The sequence below is a fragment of the Lissotriton helveticus genome, chromosome 2_1, assembly GCF_964261635.1.
Source record: "Lissotriton helveticus chromosome 2_1, aLisHel1.1, whole genome shotgun sequence".
Taxonomy (NCBI): domain Eukaryota; kingdom Metazoa; phylum Chordata; class Amphibia; order Caudata; family Salamandridae; genus Lissotriton; species Lissotriton helveticus.
The window spans coordinates 93947253-93966714 of NC_136059.1; the positions used below are offsets into that span (position 1 = coordinate 93947253).

At 43.0% G+C, this 19462-nt stretch overlaps 1 protein-coding gene across 1 annotated transcript in view; it reads right to left on the bottom strand.

Annotated features, from left to right (window-relative positions):
• NAGK (N-acetylglucosamine kinase) overlaps positions 1-19462 on the bottom strand; it is a 261040-nt gene that overhangs the window by 153566 nt on the left and 88012 nt on the right. The window contains exons 5-6 of the mRNA XM_078674531.1: positions 16901-17011; positions 10527-10639 (exon numbers count right to left, since the gene is read on the bottom strand). Of these exons, the coding sequence (XP_078530657.1) occupies positions 10527-10639; positions 16901-17011 (224 nt within the window). The remainder of the gene's footprint in view (positions 1-10526; positions 10640-16900; positions 17012-19462) is intronic.

A 19462-nucleotide genomic window follows, 5' to 3' on the forward strand; every position in this document is an offset into this window, starting at 1 on the left:
TATCGCCTACCACCTCAGCACATCAATGACATTTGGGGGACTTGCCCACCCACCAGATGCGTTCTGGATGTATTTAATTTGGATCAAGCAGAGCTTGGTCAATATAGCCAGTTCTCGGGGAGCCAACTACGCCTCTGTCCATTTATGCTCTTTCAAAGGACCCAAGTCTTGTTCCTGATGGGATTGCAACTCTGCAAAGAAATCAAGCGTGTTCGCTAATAATGAGAAGTAAATATGTGAGATTCCTCTGGCATTCAGTTGACTAATAAACTCCATGGTACCACAAAGTGTGAATTAGTTCTAGTAATTGATAGAACTGTGATTTATGAAGGCCGTATTTCCTTTCTCATCTGTATGTGAAGGATCTAATATGACCTTCTTCCGACAAATCACCCAAATCACAGATACATAAAAGGGTAGGCAAAGATTCCGAACCATGCGAACAAAAACTCATTCCTCCACAACCCTGGTTGTGGATACCAGATTGCGTAGAACCAGCATTTACAGTTCTGGGATGATGCAAACAGGTCCAGATTCAGTCAGCCCCATTGATGGAAGATTTCCTCTGGGACATCCTGGTTCATCTCCCATTCATTGCACGTTGTTCTCATTCTGCTTAGAGTTTCTGCTATGACATTCTGCCTCCCTGGCACATGTTCTGCCTTCAGATTCATTTGGTGATGGATCGACCACTTAAAAATTCTCTGTGCTTCTTGGGACCACGCTTGACACCTTGTGCCACCTTGTTTGTTAATATAGTGCATGGTTGTGGTGTTGGCTGTGCGCATAAGCGTTGCAGATTTGCTTATCCTGGTCAGGAAGGCTTGTAAGGCTAGATGTACTGCCTTGAGTTCTAGCAGGTTGATGTGAAGAAGGAGCTGAGAGGGCTCCCATTTGCTGCTGACACGGAGGACTTGCAGATGAGCGCCCCAGACTTCTAACGAAGCGCCTGTTGTGATGATCAACCGGGAAGCTTGCACTATAAATGACAGTTGTACTGCGAGATTTGCCTCGAGTCCACCAAGACAGAGCTGTACACATCCCTGGGGTGGCCTTGATGGTATAGTCGAGAGAGCCTTGTGTTTGGATCCAGTGCATATCCAATTCCTCTTGCAATTGTCACATTCGCAGGCGGTAGAATGGAACCAAGAGAATGCAAAAGGACATCATCCCTAGCAGGGATTTGTAGAGGCAAACAGAAATCTTGTCAGTCTTTTTGGTGTGGGATATGCTTTGTTCAGCACAGTATCCAGTGTAGCCCCTAAGAGTGTTGTCCTCTTGGATGGCAGAAGGGTTGACTTTTGCGGAATCAGTGCAAGGCCCAATTTGCTGAAAAGGCGTAGGTTGACCTCTGCGCGGACTGGAAGGAAGGTGCCTTGACTAGCCAGTCGTCAAGGTACAGAAAAACTTGGTACTTTGCTTGTCTTCAGGATGCCACTACTGGAGCCAGGCACTTTGTGAAAATGTGAGGTTCAGATTTGAGGCCGCATGGGAGGACTTTGAACTGATAATGGCTGCTGGTACTGTGAATCTTAAATATTTTTGATGTTGTGTGTGTTTCGGGACATGAAAATATGCATCCTAGAGTCTAACAAGGTCATATAATCTCCCTGGTTTAGAAGCTGCAGGATATACTGTTGTGTGACTATGTGGAATGTCTACTTCCTGAAATATTTGTTGAGTTTCCTTAGATACAGGATAGGTCTCCATTCTCATGACTTCTTCCGGACTAAGGAGAAACGTGTGTGGCTGAATTAAATGTGATCCAAAACCCATTGGTCTGGTATTTTCTTCCGTTAGTGCAGGTAATTGGAAATTTTAACTATGTGCTGCTAAACACTTCACAGATTAGTAATGCACATGGTCGTAAGAAAAGTGCCAAATGTTTGCCCCTCACTCTTGCTCCTTAGAGACATTGCTCAGCAGAAATGAGATTTTCACTGTATCAGCCATCAAAACATATTTGCTTTCAGTTGGGCAAATATTACACTTTATTACTGTTACCAGGAGGGGAAAAAATGAGCTAGACCCTTACGCAGAAGCAGCTTATGTGCACTTTAAGTATGAAATAATAAAACATTTTGACAGATGGTGCCACTCCTTTCCCAAGGCTAAAGTAGGAGGGCTCCACTCCTAAAAATGATCCTGACCTGCACTCACCCAATAAACACCACAATTTGTACTCTTTACACATGCTCTGTGCACACTGCTTCTGCCGCACATATTCCGCACACTAGTGCTTCCCAACACTTTAGAACCACAACCCAATTTTTAGAATGACAAATTTTCACAAGATGGGGCCATTTTTGAATGCAACTAAAGTAATGTGGGGTCATACATTGTTATTTACAGAGAGCACATTTTCCATTGAAATGGAAAATGCACAGACAGTTTTACTAATAAAATGATATAGCGCACACATGATAATGTGTGAAAAATGGGTCTGTGTGAATATTTATCATTTGAGCATCACCAAGTAAAGTGTATTGAACTGTTTTAATCTGATTAAAATCTCCGTTTCCAGCCCACTACAAAATTACAAAAAATGTACTTAATGTTTGCTTTCCTAACTGCTGAATGCATACAGTTAATTTACAGGTATTTACATTTTTGCGTGTGTTGAAAAAGAAAAGGCTGGAAGTATGTCTTTTTTTAACACTCCCTTTACTCCAGCAAGATTGTCACATAATTCACTTTGAAAACTCTTCTCACTTTGTAATCAGAGAAAGAAAAGTAAACACCAATCCCTGTGTCTTAAAAGTATAAGGAGCAACTTTCCATAAGACACGGCCTGACATTTAACCTCTGTCCTTGAAGCAGAGTATATGTAACAGGATAAACACAGAATTTAAAGGCATGTTTATATATTGCTCGGACTTTCCAGATCCACCAAAAAACCAGCTCAACTAGACACTGCTCTACCCCCACAAACTGTCTGTCTTCAACAGCAGACTGCCATTGCCGCAAACACCGCCTTCATCCCATTAACACACTGCCTTTCCCCCCCATTTCACATATTCATGCATACATGTCATACATACATCCGTCTAGGGATCAAATTTCTCATCCACCCGTCCATGCACCAACCTCTTTACTCATTAACACACTCAGTTTATCCATAAATCCTCTATGGACTCTTCTTTGTGTTAACCCACTCACCCATCCACATATGCTATCTTACCAATCAATGAAGATGTACTCATACTTACTAAACAAGCATTGGCAAAGTCAATAGGTTTCGCAAATGTGAAATCTGTTGGCTTTGTATATGTTTTTTAGCCACGTTGCACCGCAGCCTGTGCTTCTGTGCACCATGTTTAATGCATGTTAGAAACTGTGTTATTAGTTCTGCGTGATGTGAGATCTGCACAAGTAATCAGTCCACAATTCTATCTTACTGAGAACGAAGCACCCCATTGTAGCACTTGACTTTTTTTATGGCAGTCATGCAGAGCATTGTAAGGTACTCAGAGGAGGTGCTGTGGGTGAGTAATGTATACCTGTGGGCATGCAATAATATGACTTAATAAATTATTGTCCAGTTGTGTTTTTTCTTTGAAAACAGAAAACGTAGATTATACACACACTACTAAATGGTACATATTAACTCAGAAATATATACACGAGGCAGACAGAAATATTGTTTGTGATCTTTTGACTTCACATTTTACTGTTAATGGGTTATGACCTCCAGACTCAAGTTCCCCCTACTATACCATATAAAACAGTCTGAAGTAAGTATTGTTTTGGGGAGATATGCAATAGTTGCCAAGTATAATTAAAAAGTATATTATTTCTGACACTCCAACAGCTAAAAAGAAGTTTTATTTGTATGTTAACTTACAACTGAATAGATCCATTGTAAGAATCACCCTAAAATGTAACATAATATTTATTTGTTACGACAATTATTCATTCATTGGACTTTTAGATACATAAAATCGAACGGGGGCCACAATGCAGTCGCACGCAGTGCATTTGAAGAATCTTAAAACGTGCAGGAAAAAAAAAACACTAATATGATGGACAGCTTAAAGAATATACACACACAAAGACAATGGCACAAAATACATTAAGAAAAAATCAGCGGACATGAAGTCATATGTGCACCCAATTACCACAATACATTTACACAACATTTATTTCATAATCGAAAATGCGCTTCAACAATTAATAAACACACACCCACTCTTTCCACATCGCCTGAGACACAGGATAATGTGCAATAGAGGAAAGGGAAATGCTGCTATGTTTTAGGATGAATCATGTTTTTAAAAGGCATGTGATATGCACCTGATAGGAAAATGCTCAAATAAAAAAGTGGCAACTGAATATCTTAAATTTAAAAATCACCTCGTAATTTGGACTCCTTGGAACTCATACCGTGGAGATATTTGTACACCCCCGCTCACCGCTACCCAGAGTCCTCCTCAGTTGCCCTGACCTACATCCCTTCCAGCTGTGGTATATCGTACTGTTCATATGCAACTCTGCCTCCCTCCCCTCATCTGTATTCAAATACTTTTTTCTCCTGCTATCATGTGTCTCCCGTCCTCCTTGAGCACAGACCTAATGGCTGTATTATTACTGTACTGCCTTGCTTGTTTGTTTGATGTTTTGTTTCTTTGTGTTTCAAATAATAAAAAGTTACAAAAAAAAAAAATCACCTCGTAGGCAAGCTTCGAATAGACCAAGTGGCGGTCAGCACACTATTTAAACAACTGAACTGAGGATATTAGCTGGCCCATTTGGATTAAGCTTGAAGTATGCTGTTTGGACATCAAATGCCAAATGCAGCAGAAAGGAAAGAAAGCACTGCACATTCTTTAGAGTGTTAAACTCTGGCTGGTTCTTTAGTGTGAAGAGATGTCATCAAGCGCTGTAATGCTGTTGGGCCACACTGAATGAGCCTTGAAGACTGCGAATTGAAGATAACAAGATGTTAGGGTGATGCCTATGTGGTTTCTTGTTTGCAAATTTATCAGCTATGTCTGTAATACCACACCTAGGGCCAGATGTAGGTAAAACTTATTTACCGATTCTTAATTACCGAATTTTACCGATTCGGTAATTAAGAATCGGTAAATAAGAAGTGGGGGTATGTAGGAACATCCAGATGTTCCAGTTACCGAATCGTTAAGAATCGGTATTTACCGATTCGGTAAATACCGACCGGTAATGCTCCATTCATTCCTATGGGCTTTGAAGCCCATAGGAATGAATGGGGCATTACCGGTCGGTATTTACCGAATCGGTAAATACCGATTTTGACAAGGGTGCAGGGGGTGTCACTTTGACACCCTCTAGCACCCCCACAAAAGGTTCGGGGGCCATATGGCAGGCATACCTGCCCTAAGGGCAGGTCTGCCTGTCATATGGCACAGGTGTGCATGCACACATGTGCATGCACACCTGAATCGGTATTTTAACATCAAATACAATTTGATGGTAAAATACCGATTTTGTAGGCCTTGTGGGACTCAGAAGAGTCCCACCTACATATCAATTTTACCGATTCTGTAAATATACCGGTCGGTAAATTTACCGACCGGTATATTTACCGAATCGGTAAAATTACCGATTTTCCCTTTTTACCAGCCCCTACATATCAAATGCCAAATACCGGTCGGTAACGGCCGAATTCGGCCGTTACCGACCGGTAAAACCCTACCTACATCTGGCCCCTAGTTCCCATTGTATAAGCATTGTTTTAGGGAGATGAGTAATAGTTGCCAAATACTATAAAAGTGTATTTGTGGCACTCCTAGAATAAATAAATGCAACACCTAACTAGAAGTTAACAGACAAATGCAACTAAAAATGTAATAGATCCATTGTAAGAATCAACCTAAAATATACAACAATGTTTGTTAGGGCAGTTATTGATTCATTGGACTTTTGTATCCATTGATTCGGAACTGTGCCCCACAATGAAGTCACTTGCACAATATTTTAAGAATAAAAAAAAATGCTAGTAAAATTAGCGAACCCCGCGAGACAAGAAACAGTTAATTAGAAAATAAGACATGCACAAAGACAGTGGCACAAACTGCATTTGGTAGTAGATAATCCAGCTGCTAAGAAAGAAATTTCCATGTGGTATAATTTTATCCTGGAAGAAGTGGATGGCGAGTTTCGGCTACCTAACCTGTTGTGGGGTTCTCTCATTGTCAATTGCAATGTGCAAGACCTTTGGACCTCCTCGTGTAAGCTCTTAGGGGATATTGTTAAACCTGCATGGCTTCGTAGGAACCATCTCTTTACCCTACATAGAGCGTATTATTCTCCTCTTAGACTTTCAAAATTCTCTGAAGGGAAGTCTGTAGCCTGTGCTAGGTGCGGCCTGGTAGCTGCTTCGGATGCCCACATGTTCTTTGAATGTCCCCATCTGGCTTCATTTTGGAATGCGATTACTAACTGTTAGAACTGGGGGTCTCTAGTTGGCAGGGTAGGTACCACTGTCCAAGTAGGGACCCTTGCTTCTAGGTAGCTTGGCACGAGCAGTCTAGGCTAACCAGAGGCAATGTGTGAAGTATTTGTACCAACACTCACAGTAACCCAGTGAAAACACCACAAACTGACTCCACAACAGTTTAGAAAAATAAAGGTATTTAATCTAAACGACACAAGACCAAAACGACAAAAATCCAACATACACAGTTCAAGAATATGGTTTCAAAAGAGTTCTTGCGAAAAAATTCTTCAGGTTGCGATAAAATAATCCACAGATGCGTGAAAAGTTCACAGTTGCGTCACGTTTACTCACAGTACCTTTTAGTTGCGACAAAGTTCCATAAGCAGAAGCTGGTGCGGTGGAAAACAAGCGATGCGTTGCTCCTGAGACCCTGGGGAGGCGTTTGCGACAGCCCCGCTGCAGCAGCGGGCGTGTTGCGACGAATCCGGTCTGTATGGGGAGGAAGGCCACTTGTATGGATTCTGGTGCGGAGGTTCCGTAGGAAGTTTGTTCTCGCAAAAGGCACGATGCGACGATCTTTGGAGTTGCGACGATCTCCGGGGCGACGATGCGCGGACCAGCGGTGATCTTCTCTCTCGCAGCTCCTCGACGCGATGGTTTCTGCGACGACTCTCGCAGCGACGTGATGCGGTCCGCAAGCAAGCTGTGCAGCTATCTCACCCAGCAACGACAGGCTCTGCGACGACACTCGCAGCGATGTTAGACTTTCCCGCACCGGTCTGGTGCGTCCCGCAAACGAAGGATGCGACGGCTCTGGCAGCGGCAACAGGCACTGCGACGATCTCGGCCTTCGTAGCGGCGGGAATCTTCTCGCCCTGTCGGGGATGCGCTCCGCAAGCGAGCGATGCGACACTTTTCAATTGCAAAAGTCTCTCAAGCTTAGTTTCAAGCTTCCCAGCACAGGTACAACTTCCAGAGGCCCCACAACTGGATCAACCACTCTAGGAAGGACAGAACTCTCTCAGCAGAGTTCAGGGAAGCTGGGGGTGAAGTCCTTTTGTTCCTGGGACTTCAGAAAAGGGAGCCAGCTCTTCTCAGGCCCTTGGAAATTCCTTCAAGACAGGGGAAACAGCACAACAGCAAAGTCCTTCCCCTCTCCTTGGCAGCAAAGCAACAGGTCAGTCCAGCACAGCAACAGCAGGACAGTCTTCCTTCTTCAGTTTCAGCTTTCTCCTAGGCAGAGGTTCCTGCTTGATTCCAGGATGATCTAATTTTCTGTTGTCAGGGGTCCTGTACTTGTCCCCCTAAAAGTCTTTGTTCTCTTTGTGCAAGTGGGCCCGGAGCCCGGTCTGAACCAGTTCTGGGTGTTTCCCGAGTACTTTGTTTTCCTGGCTTCTCCTTTCCTTTCAGAGTGAGGGGCAGGGTCGTCAGCCGCCCAGCAGGAGGTGGAGCCAGCATTGTGGAAGGCAGGAACAGCCCTATTCAGGCCCAGGTGCATGTCCTCCCACCACTCAAGTTGCAAATGCAGTCATTCAGCCTAGGGCTGACTCAGCCAGCCTCCTGGGGAATCCCCACCCCCTGTCACTCTCAAACCAGACAGTCAATACACAAACAGGCCAAGGCACACAGAGGGGTCAGACAAGAGAACAGCAACTTTCTAAAAGTGCTGTTCTCAAACACAGGATTTAAAAACAACCTTTCCTAAAAGATGTGTTATTAAATTCTGAGTTCAGGGATACTAGATACTTATGTCCTATCTTGTTCCTATGGGAAGAAATACTGGAAGCCACTGTAGCCAGCATCCCCCATGTTAATCTTTGGAGCAAGATAGCCTTACAATAGTGAAAAACGAAAATGGCTGCCATTCACTACCAGAGCATGTCACCTGCACCAGTACATGCTCTTTCTTTCACATACACTGCACCCTGCCCAGGGGGGTACCTTGGGCCTTCGATAGGGGTGACTAATGTGCATGAAAAGGGAAGGGTTAGGCCTGGTCAGTGGGGACACTTACCAGGAGGACATGGCAGTTTCTAAACTGCACGCAGGCACTGCAGTGGCAGGCCTGAGACACCATTTTAGAGCTACTCCTGTGGGTGGCACAATCAGTGCTGTAGGCCCACTAGTAGCATTTGTCATCACCAGCCCTGGCACACCCAGTGCACTTTACTAGGGACTTCATGGTGATACAAATATGCCAAACATGTATATCCAATCAGAATAACAATGTATATAGGGAGCACTTATACTCTGGCACTGATCAGCAGTGGCAGAGTGTCCAAAGCATCTAAATCAGCAAAAACGAAATCCAGCACAGCATCAAAAATACAGGAGGTAGAGGCAAAAAGATAGGGGGAAACCACGCCAAAGATGCCAGGTCTAACAGTAACATTCTTACTAAATCATTGGGCCTTCAAATAGCCCTCGACCTCCAGTTAGTGATCTTTGGGATGGCGGATGGGGCCCAAAATCCAGCAAAATCTCTAATGTTCTATTCCATTCTACTGGCCAGAAGGGAGATCTGCAAAAAATGGAAAGATCCTTTACCTCCCTCTCTTAATGATTGGTATGCTTCAGTTTTGTAGGTCTCTAAACTAGACCTGGCTAGGGCCAGCAGCCAAAGTAAAAGGGCATTCTGGCACCTTTTGATCTGGGAGCATTGAGATATCCGTGGTTTTTTTTTCCCCGGGTCCGATGATTACGCTACTGTGGTTTACGCTACTTCTAGAGCCGTTCTCCGGTAGCAAGCCCGGTTCCAATTGGCTGTAGTCTCCACCGACTTCTTGCTTTTTAATGGTTTTTTAGGTGTTGCACCTGGGTGTAGACGTCATTGCTGAGGGACAACGGTTTTCCATCTTATTTAATCCCTACCAGTGTAAAACTGAGACAGCATGTCGTAACCCCATTGGTGGCTTCACCGGCAACTATGGTGGTAAATGAGGACACAAAAAAAAAAAATGCATTTGGAATCAACAGAACAGAAGTATATGTAAACAATCACAAAATGCTAAATGGGTGCCAAATCTCGCACATGTTTTCCCATTTTCAAAGTGGTAATATCTATACTATATCCTCACAACAAAAGTCCATATAAAGAAGAAAGAAAAGTCACTATAAACACCCCAAGATTCAAACATACTGTCCCATTTTCAAAGTCAGAATCTCTACAACATAACCTCGTACCAAAAGTCTACAAACAAAAATAATTATGGGCCGAAGAAGCACAGCTACCAAAAAAAAAAAAAAAAAACACGCATAAGCAAACCATACTTGTTTACAAAAAAAAATCACCACCAAAAAAAGCAGCAGATGAAGACTTTAAAAAGGAAAGGTTAGATCCCGCATTTGTGAGAGTTTAAGCTGCTGGCATTGTAAATGACAATGTCTTTTATTGATCTATTTTGATAATGAGCACAAATAAAATGCAGTCATTTAAAATGCCAATGGCTGAAACTCTTGTAAATGCGAGACCTATTCCATTTCAAATACGCGGCCACCAGTGTCCCAGGCTGCTTTGAAAGGGAAAGTGCGCATGGTGCACTGAATGTTGCAGGAAAGCATGTCGTTCCTGCAGTAGGGGAAACTCATTAAAGAAAATAGTGCCTACCGACAAACTAAGGCATACCCTGTAACAGTAGTACAGGGGCCGGTCCTCATGGGAGATTACAAATGAAGACAATGCGGTACTAAGGCGAAGCCAGCATTTACAAATGACTGACACAAGCCAATGAAAAATATGGGTGGAGAGTGGGCGGAGCTTCAACTCCATACTCTAATACAGCATGCCCAAGCTCGACCTAAAAATCACAAACACACAATGGAAGATGAAGGGAGTCAGTAAACCTACAGGAAATCACATGCAATTACAAGAACAAGTAAATGAGGGTGACAGGTAAGCAAACTAATGGGAATTAATGGGTGGGCTTTTTAAGATTTGTTTTATTTACAAGAGATTTTGCAAGCGCTGTGCAGGCATAACCTAAAAAAGCAAGCCCTATTGGGTTTTTCAATGCTTGTTGTATTGTTCAGCTTATGTCTATTTAATACTAATGGATTTTGGAGGATTTGGAAATGTACACGTTACCCAAACACAAAAAAAGAACGAACCTACCTGAAAGTAGTCGAACATGGCATGTTTTACATAGACAATGTCATAAGGTGGAACTACGAGATTGTCCATGGCGTCAAATACCATCTTTACAGCTTGGTGTGCAATCCAAAAGGCTGTAGGGAGACAAAAAAGAACAAGATTGACATAAAATAGAATAAAGCACAATTGGGGTGTAGTTTTAAGATAGTCCATATAAAATGACAAATTGTCCCGATTTTGTATAAAATACACATCACGGTTAAGCTTGTAGGATTGTGCCCTAATTTAAGGCCACACCATGCGAACTTTAAGAATAATCTTCTTACTAATGGAGCAAATGTATACGATTCTTTAAACTTTGGAATTGAATAACCAATAGACCTGGTGCTATTACGACTAATAACTTCAATCTGTTGAATGGCTGCACTTCAGTCTTCTGACTCGCTTTCTATGGCCAAGCGATCAGCCACAGTACGCTGCATAAAATACTCTGAGTACAAGTACTTGGGTCGTCTGGGGGGTCAACACCAACAACCAGATGTGCCTTCATCTCATCTCCTCAACAACTGCTGTCCCAGTGTCCCAGGGGCCATATCAAGCTTCATCTATCACAACTTGACCAGGACATGTCCTCTGGTACTAAAAAAACTGCATCACTACAACATTCTCTTGATCAATGCTCTGCAACCTTTTCTCCTCACCTTGAAGAATATCCTCAAATCAGACACATGAAGACTGTTAAACTACACCCATGCCACTCCCAAACCTCTGAACGCACCTTCACAGAGGGTAGACTGCACAAATCTTTCACCCTGGTGTGCTATGTTTCACTTGTGCCTTTACTCATGCCTGGACTGTCCAGAAAATACTTGCAACAGTATATGCTCTCACAGTCTGATACACTATGTAAATACACTTTAAAATACATGATTTTTGCTTCTCTATACTCTGCCCGTTTCATCTAAGGTTCATGTTTTTATTTTATTAAAAATGTTTTTATTTTAATAAACAACATTGGTGAGTACCAAGTCGTGCTCAGTTACATAACAAAACGAGATTCCCCCACTAAACATAGAAGAATAAGAAATCACATTTCCAGCATAATAAGATTGACAAGTGTGCCCACTTGCAGTGGCCCTAAGATCCGATCTGAGTCTCTTTACTGCTGTGGCTCTCCCAACATTATACAGTGTTTCTGGAGTCCAGTTCAGTCTCAGAATGGGATGGGTTCTCGAGTCTTCCAAAGCTAGAGAACTTGATTGAAAGTAATCCATCTGAGGTTTCCGCATGGCCTCAAATCTCTTACTTATGTTGCGCAGTTCTTGCATGATCATTTCCATGACCATAAATGTCCAAAGTCTCTTGGACAATTGTGTGCTATTTGGTGCCAATGGTTTCTTGCAGTGAGCTAATTTCTGCATTGGCTCTAGCAGCATTTAAGATATGAAGGCCTTTCACTGCACCCAGCATTTTAATTGAAGGGTCACGTGGTACTGGGAAGCCTTCAACCTTCTTTACATGGTTTGGCACTTGTTTCATGTACAGTTCAATCTTTGGACAGGATCACCACACATGCACTGCCATCCCCTCCATACCACACGCACTATAGCAGTTGTCGCCTTGTGGGAACATGCACCTGACTTTGTACCGTTTTCCCCTGTCCTGGACACTAGGAGTAGTCTTCGGGATATCTGCCCACAGACCCTCCCATTCTTCGTGTGCTATCACCTTTTCAGCAGCACGCTCTCATTGCTGCATGAATGACCACTTGTAGTTCTCTAGAGCAGATGTGGGAGTAGCATGAATGCAAGACACCAGGTATTGTATGTTCTAAAAATCTTTTCAAACAACGTGAGGTCCCTAGTTCCCTCATTCTTGTTTTGGGGGAGGCCAGTGCCTAGGAATGAAGTTGATTGAAAATATTGGTGTATCTCGCCTTTCCCAACCACATAACCCTGCCTATATACTTGGAAGAATGTAATCTTCTGAATGTGGATCAGGTCCCTCATCATTATACAGTCACCCCTTCGGTTTTCAAATGGTTTCACATCAAGGGTCAGGCTAAAATTTGGATCATGTAAGAGAGTAAACGGGATGGAATGAGGAAAATCCCCCGCAGTTCTGATAAGACTATACCACGCTTCTATGACTGGCCCGATTATGTCTGATGCATGTGCCATGGCTGGTGTTGCTCACTTAGAAAACCATACCTCCCAGGGTGGCCTTCCCAATATTTTCTATTCCATCAAGGGCCAGTATTTCTCTGTTTCCGGGAGAGATCACTCAAAGTCCAACCATAGTGGAGTACTTCTCATTGTCAGGGAGACCTATTCTCCTGGACTTTGGCCTACAATGCATAAGCTTACATGAGATCCAGGGTTTTCTGTTCTGCAATATAAGTTGATCACAGGGAGTTTGCAAATGTTTTAGCTCTTGATTAGGGGTTGTAACAGTGAGAGCTTAAAATAAATCCTGCTTTTGGGGAATTGAGTAATCTGGATTCTCATAGTTTCCTTCTTGGTAAAGTTAACCTGAAAGTCTGACACCTCACTAAAATTCTGATCTCAATTATTGCGGGTATTGAAGTTTCGGAGCTCATCAACAGAATATCATCGGCAAAAAGGTGTTTCTTATTGAATCCATTCAGCTAAACTCCGAGGTCTATCTAAACCGTTGGGCTGGAGGCTCGTTCACGAGGGCAAATAATTATGGGAACGGTGGACACTTCTGGTGTGTCCCTTTGGAGAGATGAAGACACTCTGCATTATCCCCAATGACCAGGTCTCACGACGAGGGGGCCACATATCCAGAACAAATATACTTCTGCATATAGGGGTCCATTCTGACCTTCCCCAAGACTTGCTGTAAGAATACCCACATTGGGATGGATGTCCGGCTATATTTTTTAATAAGATGCAGGGCACGCCGGATGGTATCGGACTTCTATCTTTTTTTAATAAACCCGGGCCTATTGGGGTCCACCAAGTAAGGTGTATATCCCTTCAACCTATTGACCAGCACGTTCATAAATATGTATCTTAATTGTTTTTTCCATAGCATTTGTGTTTTAAATGCAGTAGTGCTCTTTGAGCATTTTATCCGCAATAAATCTATTTGGCTACTCAATTTTGCCATTTCCCTCATTAATGTGAAGGATTTCCATTTTCCTATGTTGCAGTGGTCAATTAGTTCTTCCTTGATGTTAGTTTTGGGAGAGCAAACTTCAGGTGCGGTTGTGCATTAATCCATATCATCTTGCCCCGAGACAATGCCTTAAAAAGGCGTCCCAAATAATGTCGGGGTGGGGTTGTTACTCATTGGTTAAGCTCAAAATATTTCAGCATTTTATCTTTTATCTCCTTTCAGTTTAGTTAAGTTTATTATTAGTTATTTAAAACTATAAACATACACAATTCAGACAATTATGAGGTCTCCTTTTCATATAATCAGTCTATCAGAATCATTGGCTCAAACCACCACATATTTTGTTAAATCTACACATCCCACACCTCCTCTGGCCCCGGACCCCGATTACAGATGTGTGGTCTAAAATGGCTATGAGGCCTATCTCATTTTTAACCATCTGGGTAAGCAGTGTGCTCATGCTCCATACCAAATTGATCCTAGAATAGGATCTGTGGCAGTGTGAGAAGGAGGAGTGCTCTTCTCCAGTGGGTGTTTCGCGTAAAGTGTCCACAGGTCCAAGATACAATATTGGAAACTTGAGGAACTGAGACATACACCCCATGAATATCTAAAGGTATTTAATGAGCTCAGCATTATGGACGAGATTGGAGTCCCCCATCTACATCACATTTTCACAGGTGTGGTCATTGATAACATCTAAGATTTTAAGCAAATGGGGTTCCTGCAGCACATTCTACAAACTTTGACACCACCATGGTAACATCTTGTGTGTTCAGTTCACCTAGAATAATGATGTATCTCCCTTCTTGTGTGTCTATGATTGCTTCTGACACTTCGATGGTTAGCAAACTGTGAAAGTCTAACAAGCCTCACATACTTTCCTGCCCCTTGATGTTGTGTGGAATTATGTAGGGTAGGTTCTGCGAGACGGTCCTGTATTTTTGTATGAGTACGTAGGCTTCTTGAATATATACTATACCCGGTTGTTCCCTCGCTATCACTCTCCGCACCTGGTCTCCTTTAATTGGGACCTCGCACATTCCACGACTAGAGCCTAACTGTTCGGCAAAAGCAGATCAACGTTGGATTCATGGCCTGGGGTCCTGGCTAACAACGGTTTCCCTGTATTTGGTAGGCGTGCATTAACTCTGCCAAGTGTTATGTTCGGTGTATCTCTTCTCCATTTCCAAAACTTTCCCCAATGGCAGCACAAACATGAGGGGAGAGGGGTTGGCCTAACGGCTAAGGTGCTCGACCTCGGACCTGGGGATCTGGGTTCGAGTCTCGGTAACGACGCCAAAAACCTCCTGTGATTCTGGGCAAATCACTTAATCTCCCCGTGCCTAAAATGAAAATGTGTCCTCATGTAACGTAACTGGTGCTATGTAAAGCGCTCGGATACCTGATTCGGTTCGGGTCTAGTTCGCGCTATATAAAACTCTGCAAAAAAAAAAAATGAAACCAAACAAACAACCATTTCTGTACAGGAATGTAGCATCAGGTGTGTTTGAGAAAACATGTCCATGGATCGCTACTCCCACCCCCCACTTTGCTTAAGGACTACAAGACAACTTGCAACAGGAAAATCTTACTAGGTCAGGTTTGAGGGTTCAGTACTTAGGAGGGCTCCCTTCTAAGTGAAATGTCACTTGAGGGACGCTTTATGCTGTCTGTGGGTCTTCTTATCCTACTTTCTGATTCTCAGCTGACCTGTAAACCCTCTTTGGCTTCATGATGAACTGTCCTCTGTCAGCTAACTGAGGCATTCCCTACCTTTCGCTAATAATCAGTTGCACCTGTACCTTTTCTCCCTGTATCTGAGCTCAGCTGTGGCTTCAGATAAAGGTTTCCCCCTGGCCAGGGTAGCCTTGGAGATAGCCTGGAAGAGATTCATCATGCAATCCTCGCAATCAATGGCTGCCTCCCATCACATTGCCTTGAGGATTTCTTCCTTCCTCTCCGATGAGCTCAATTTTGCTAGTATACCCCTTGATCTCTTACCAGGTTCCAAGTGAGGGGGGGCTCACTCTGTGTGTCTGCACAATACTAATTTCCTGGGCACCTACCTTGTCAATCACCTATCTGAAGAGTCTTTCACAGAATGCTACCACACTTGCTTCTTTGATGGATTTGCAGGCGTTGCATATGCAGATATTGTCCTTGCCGTTCCTTTTCATTTGTTCCATATCCTCGGTTAGTGCCAGGAGACTGGTCAGAGTTTCATCACATTTTATTGTAGGGTGCGATGGAGTCCTCATTGCTACTGACTGTCCCTTACAAACTGGACATCTCTAAATAGAACAGCCAGAGAGGCCTGCACCTGTTCTGACTGCATGGAGTTTTCCTGTCAACATGGCAGTCAGTTTGTCCTGCATGTTCAAACAGGTTTAAATAACGAGCAGCTGCTTTGGGTCTACAATTTGGATTTAAATTTGCTCTCTATTTTTCATTACATTTCTATGTTATTACTTTTGAAGCTACGAAAGAACTGGAACGAGCTGGATAGGCCTTTGTACCGTTTTGAAGCACAGAAAGCATTAAAACGATATTGTAAATGATTACATTCTTTTAATTTCTAGCTGTAATTAAAAGCATTGAGTGCATATTGCAATTTACAGAGTACATGTAAATGAAAGTCTAACCTTGGACAGGTCAATATTGTCTGGTCTTTGTTTACCAGCAATTTTCAAAGCATCTAACTGTCCCTTCCTTATTCCTATGATTTGCACTTTCACTACCCACCACCACTACCCCACTAACCTTTTACTCTTTCTGCGAGCAACATGTGTCTATTGAAAAGAATTTATGACTTATTCAAAATAAATGTTGGTATTTTTTAATACAATTGGGCATTTTTCTTTCCTTTTTTCTTCTTCTGTGTGTGCTCATGAAATATGTATGCGTAGATAGGTATTTTATGCATGCATGAAGAATCTTGTGAGGGTATTAGATACCAGTGTTGTAGCATTGCACACAACACATTGTTTAGAATTGAATTTTATTTTTTTAACGTATTGGTCATGGACCATTTTTTCATTCCTGTAATTAAAGAGTACTCAAAAAATTGAATTACGTGCTTATCAAAGTTTGCAACAGAATATTGTAAAAGAAGCACTGTTAACCAAACAGCTCAATACCTACTTTTTTACATGTCAAACAAATGCAGTCAACTCATCACGATTCATACCCACAGCCTGGCGGATTCTTCATACCCATGCACCAAGCTAAAACAAGATTTGTGACCTAACCTGATCCTTCATCTCCCATCAGGTGGCCCCATCCTCCACAGCCAGTCTCCGATCCATCTGGATTGATGAGTTTGCAGTTGGAACCAGTTCCTGAGATCAGAACCACTCCACCTAAGGAAAGATAAGTGAATATCCGGTATGGCAAATTACCTCATTCAACTTCCTTAATTCCTATGTCTGATCCAAATAAAACTTGAGGAACCACTTATCGAAGATGTGCAGAACTCTCTCTGCTTCTGAAGAAGAACTCGAAACAACGAACCGGAAAGCTTATGACCGCAAAATATTTACTTCTTAAAACATTTGGAATTAAAATGTTTGTTCTCGTAAAATATTGTGTAAGATTCTGAACTAAATGTAGTATGGAGCTCACTTAACCACCTGAGATAAATTACTGCCAATCATCCTCTTACATGCCCCTGTCTGATATGATCCGTAGTAAAAGGGTTTAACAGTATAATAGAAGAAACTTATGAGCTGTAGGTTTCCATCTGAATGACAGAAATTGAGGTGTCAGGCCCTGTTCTGGCAACCACATAGCAAACTAGAGCTACTCGGACCCAACCTCACTGGTGGAGGCCGCTTGCTTCTGGTGTCCTGCTGTCTGTCCTACTATGCTTAGTAAACTCTTTCCTCACTAGACTCTCAGGGGAGAAAGGGGGAGCAGTTAAAGGTTTATCATAAGGGAGGTAGTGTGAGCGAGCAAGAGTTCAACAACCACCACATACAATAATTAGTTTGTCCAGTGTAGTGTTACTATACTAGAAAGAAAGGACGTTATTACCACAGCACAAATTATTAAGACATTTTAATAGGGCTAAGATGCAAGATTGCAACAGCTACCAGGATGCCTAGTAAAACGGCCCACGCATTATGGCGCCATCTCCTCGTTCCAGGAGTTTGTATAGTGTCTAAAACACATCTGTAAAGTCATAGCCACAGATCAGGCACTTGTGCAGTTCTCTGCGTCTCCACTCATTAGGAATAATTTGAAGTTCAGTTAAAGAGTTTGTATCCAAATTAAAGGGATTGCTTAGGTAACAGTCACCGTTCTCGCTGTAGAATGCCACTTGCATGTATGCTATGGTCTCTCATATGTATCTGCTCACTTTGTCGAAGTTAGTCAGTGTTCCTCGGGCAGGGGTCCTCAGCTGCATCCTCACTGACTTGGGATTGTGTGTGGAAGTATTATTTGAGATTGCAGTGGCAATGAGGGAACACGACAGCAGGACTGCTCAGCAGGGCCCCATTCAGGGAGATATGGCCTCCAGACTGAGATGGGCATTTGTTGTCCAGTTGCAGCCTCCGTGCCAGGTTTACATAGGAGTTGTGCTTTTTTGGGCAGTTGCAGTCATCCAGGCGATGTTCACAAGGGCATTTGCTTCTTTGGGTAGGTGCGGACTCCGAACCTTGATCAGCTCCTGCTTCGGTGTAGTCGTCAGTGCCTCCTTCATGATTCTTGGGGGGCTTGGAGGGTTCCGATAGCAGCACCAAGACTTTGGGCACAACAGGGATGCCAGACAGTATGGGATGACAGGTTGGCTTGATTTCTGTACATGGTTCATTGCAGCAGCCCCGTCACCTCCCCTCCCCTCTCTGCTGGGTGACAGGCTGGCTTGAAAACCCAGCCCTTGAACAGAGCAGACCATCAAGTACTCTGTGGTGCACATTCCCTTCCTTCAACGTGAATAACTTAGAATTTTAACAAAGTGGGGTGGTTTGGGTACAACTTTTATACCAAGAATGTGGATCCATGTGCTAAACATTAACTGCCCATCTCCGCACTCGACAAACACAGAAAATGTCAGCAGAAGGTTCTGCATTACACATAACTATTGAACTTTACACAAGATGACCTAGCAGACTCACCTTTCCTTGACAGTGAAAAAAGTCTGGTCACACTAGAGAATCACATAACATGATACACTGCCAGCACCGTTTTATGTGATACACCCAGGGCATGGACAGGAGTCCAGTGCCTACTTTGGGGGACAAACTTGGTGCACCCCTCCAGATCATAGAATAGGCTGCATTGCAGGGATTCTGCGAAAACAGAACTATGCGTAGGATTATGGGACCTTAGTGCATAGGGACGGAGTCATCCTACCACCTGAGTACCCATGATCCAGAGATAGACTAGCTATAGTGTCTCACTTGCTCTCCTACTCACTCACAGAGACAGAAATGATTAAACATCCAGAGCACCACACTCCCGACTCTCTCAGGAATCGCGGTTGCAAGACACACCCTTTCGCTTGCACTCTTGTACATTTCCACAATAGGATCTGACAGACACAAACAAGTTTAAAACATTTATTTTAACTACTGTGCTCTAATATGCAGTATACATGCCACAACCAGCAGGAACATGAATAATACCAATATGTAAGCATAGCAATTAGTCCATCAATCATGAAAGGAGCTGTCATTATATAAAGACAGTATAGCCTAATCTCCCTCCCCTTGTATAGAAGCAGAATGATTATATATTAGAAGATCTCTGGGCGTTATCTGCCGACTTGGTACCTCAGTCCATAGATGGTAGATCTACATCATCGGTGC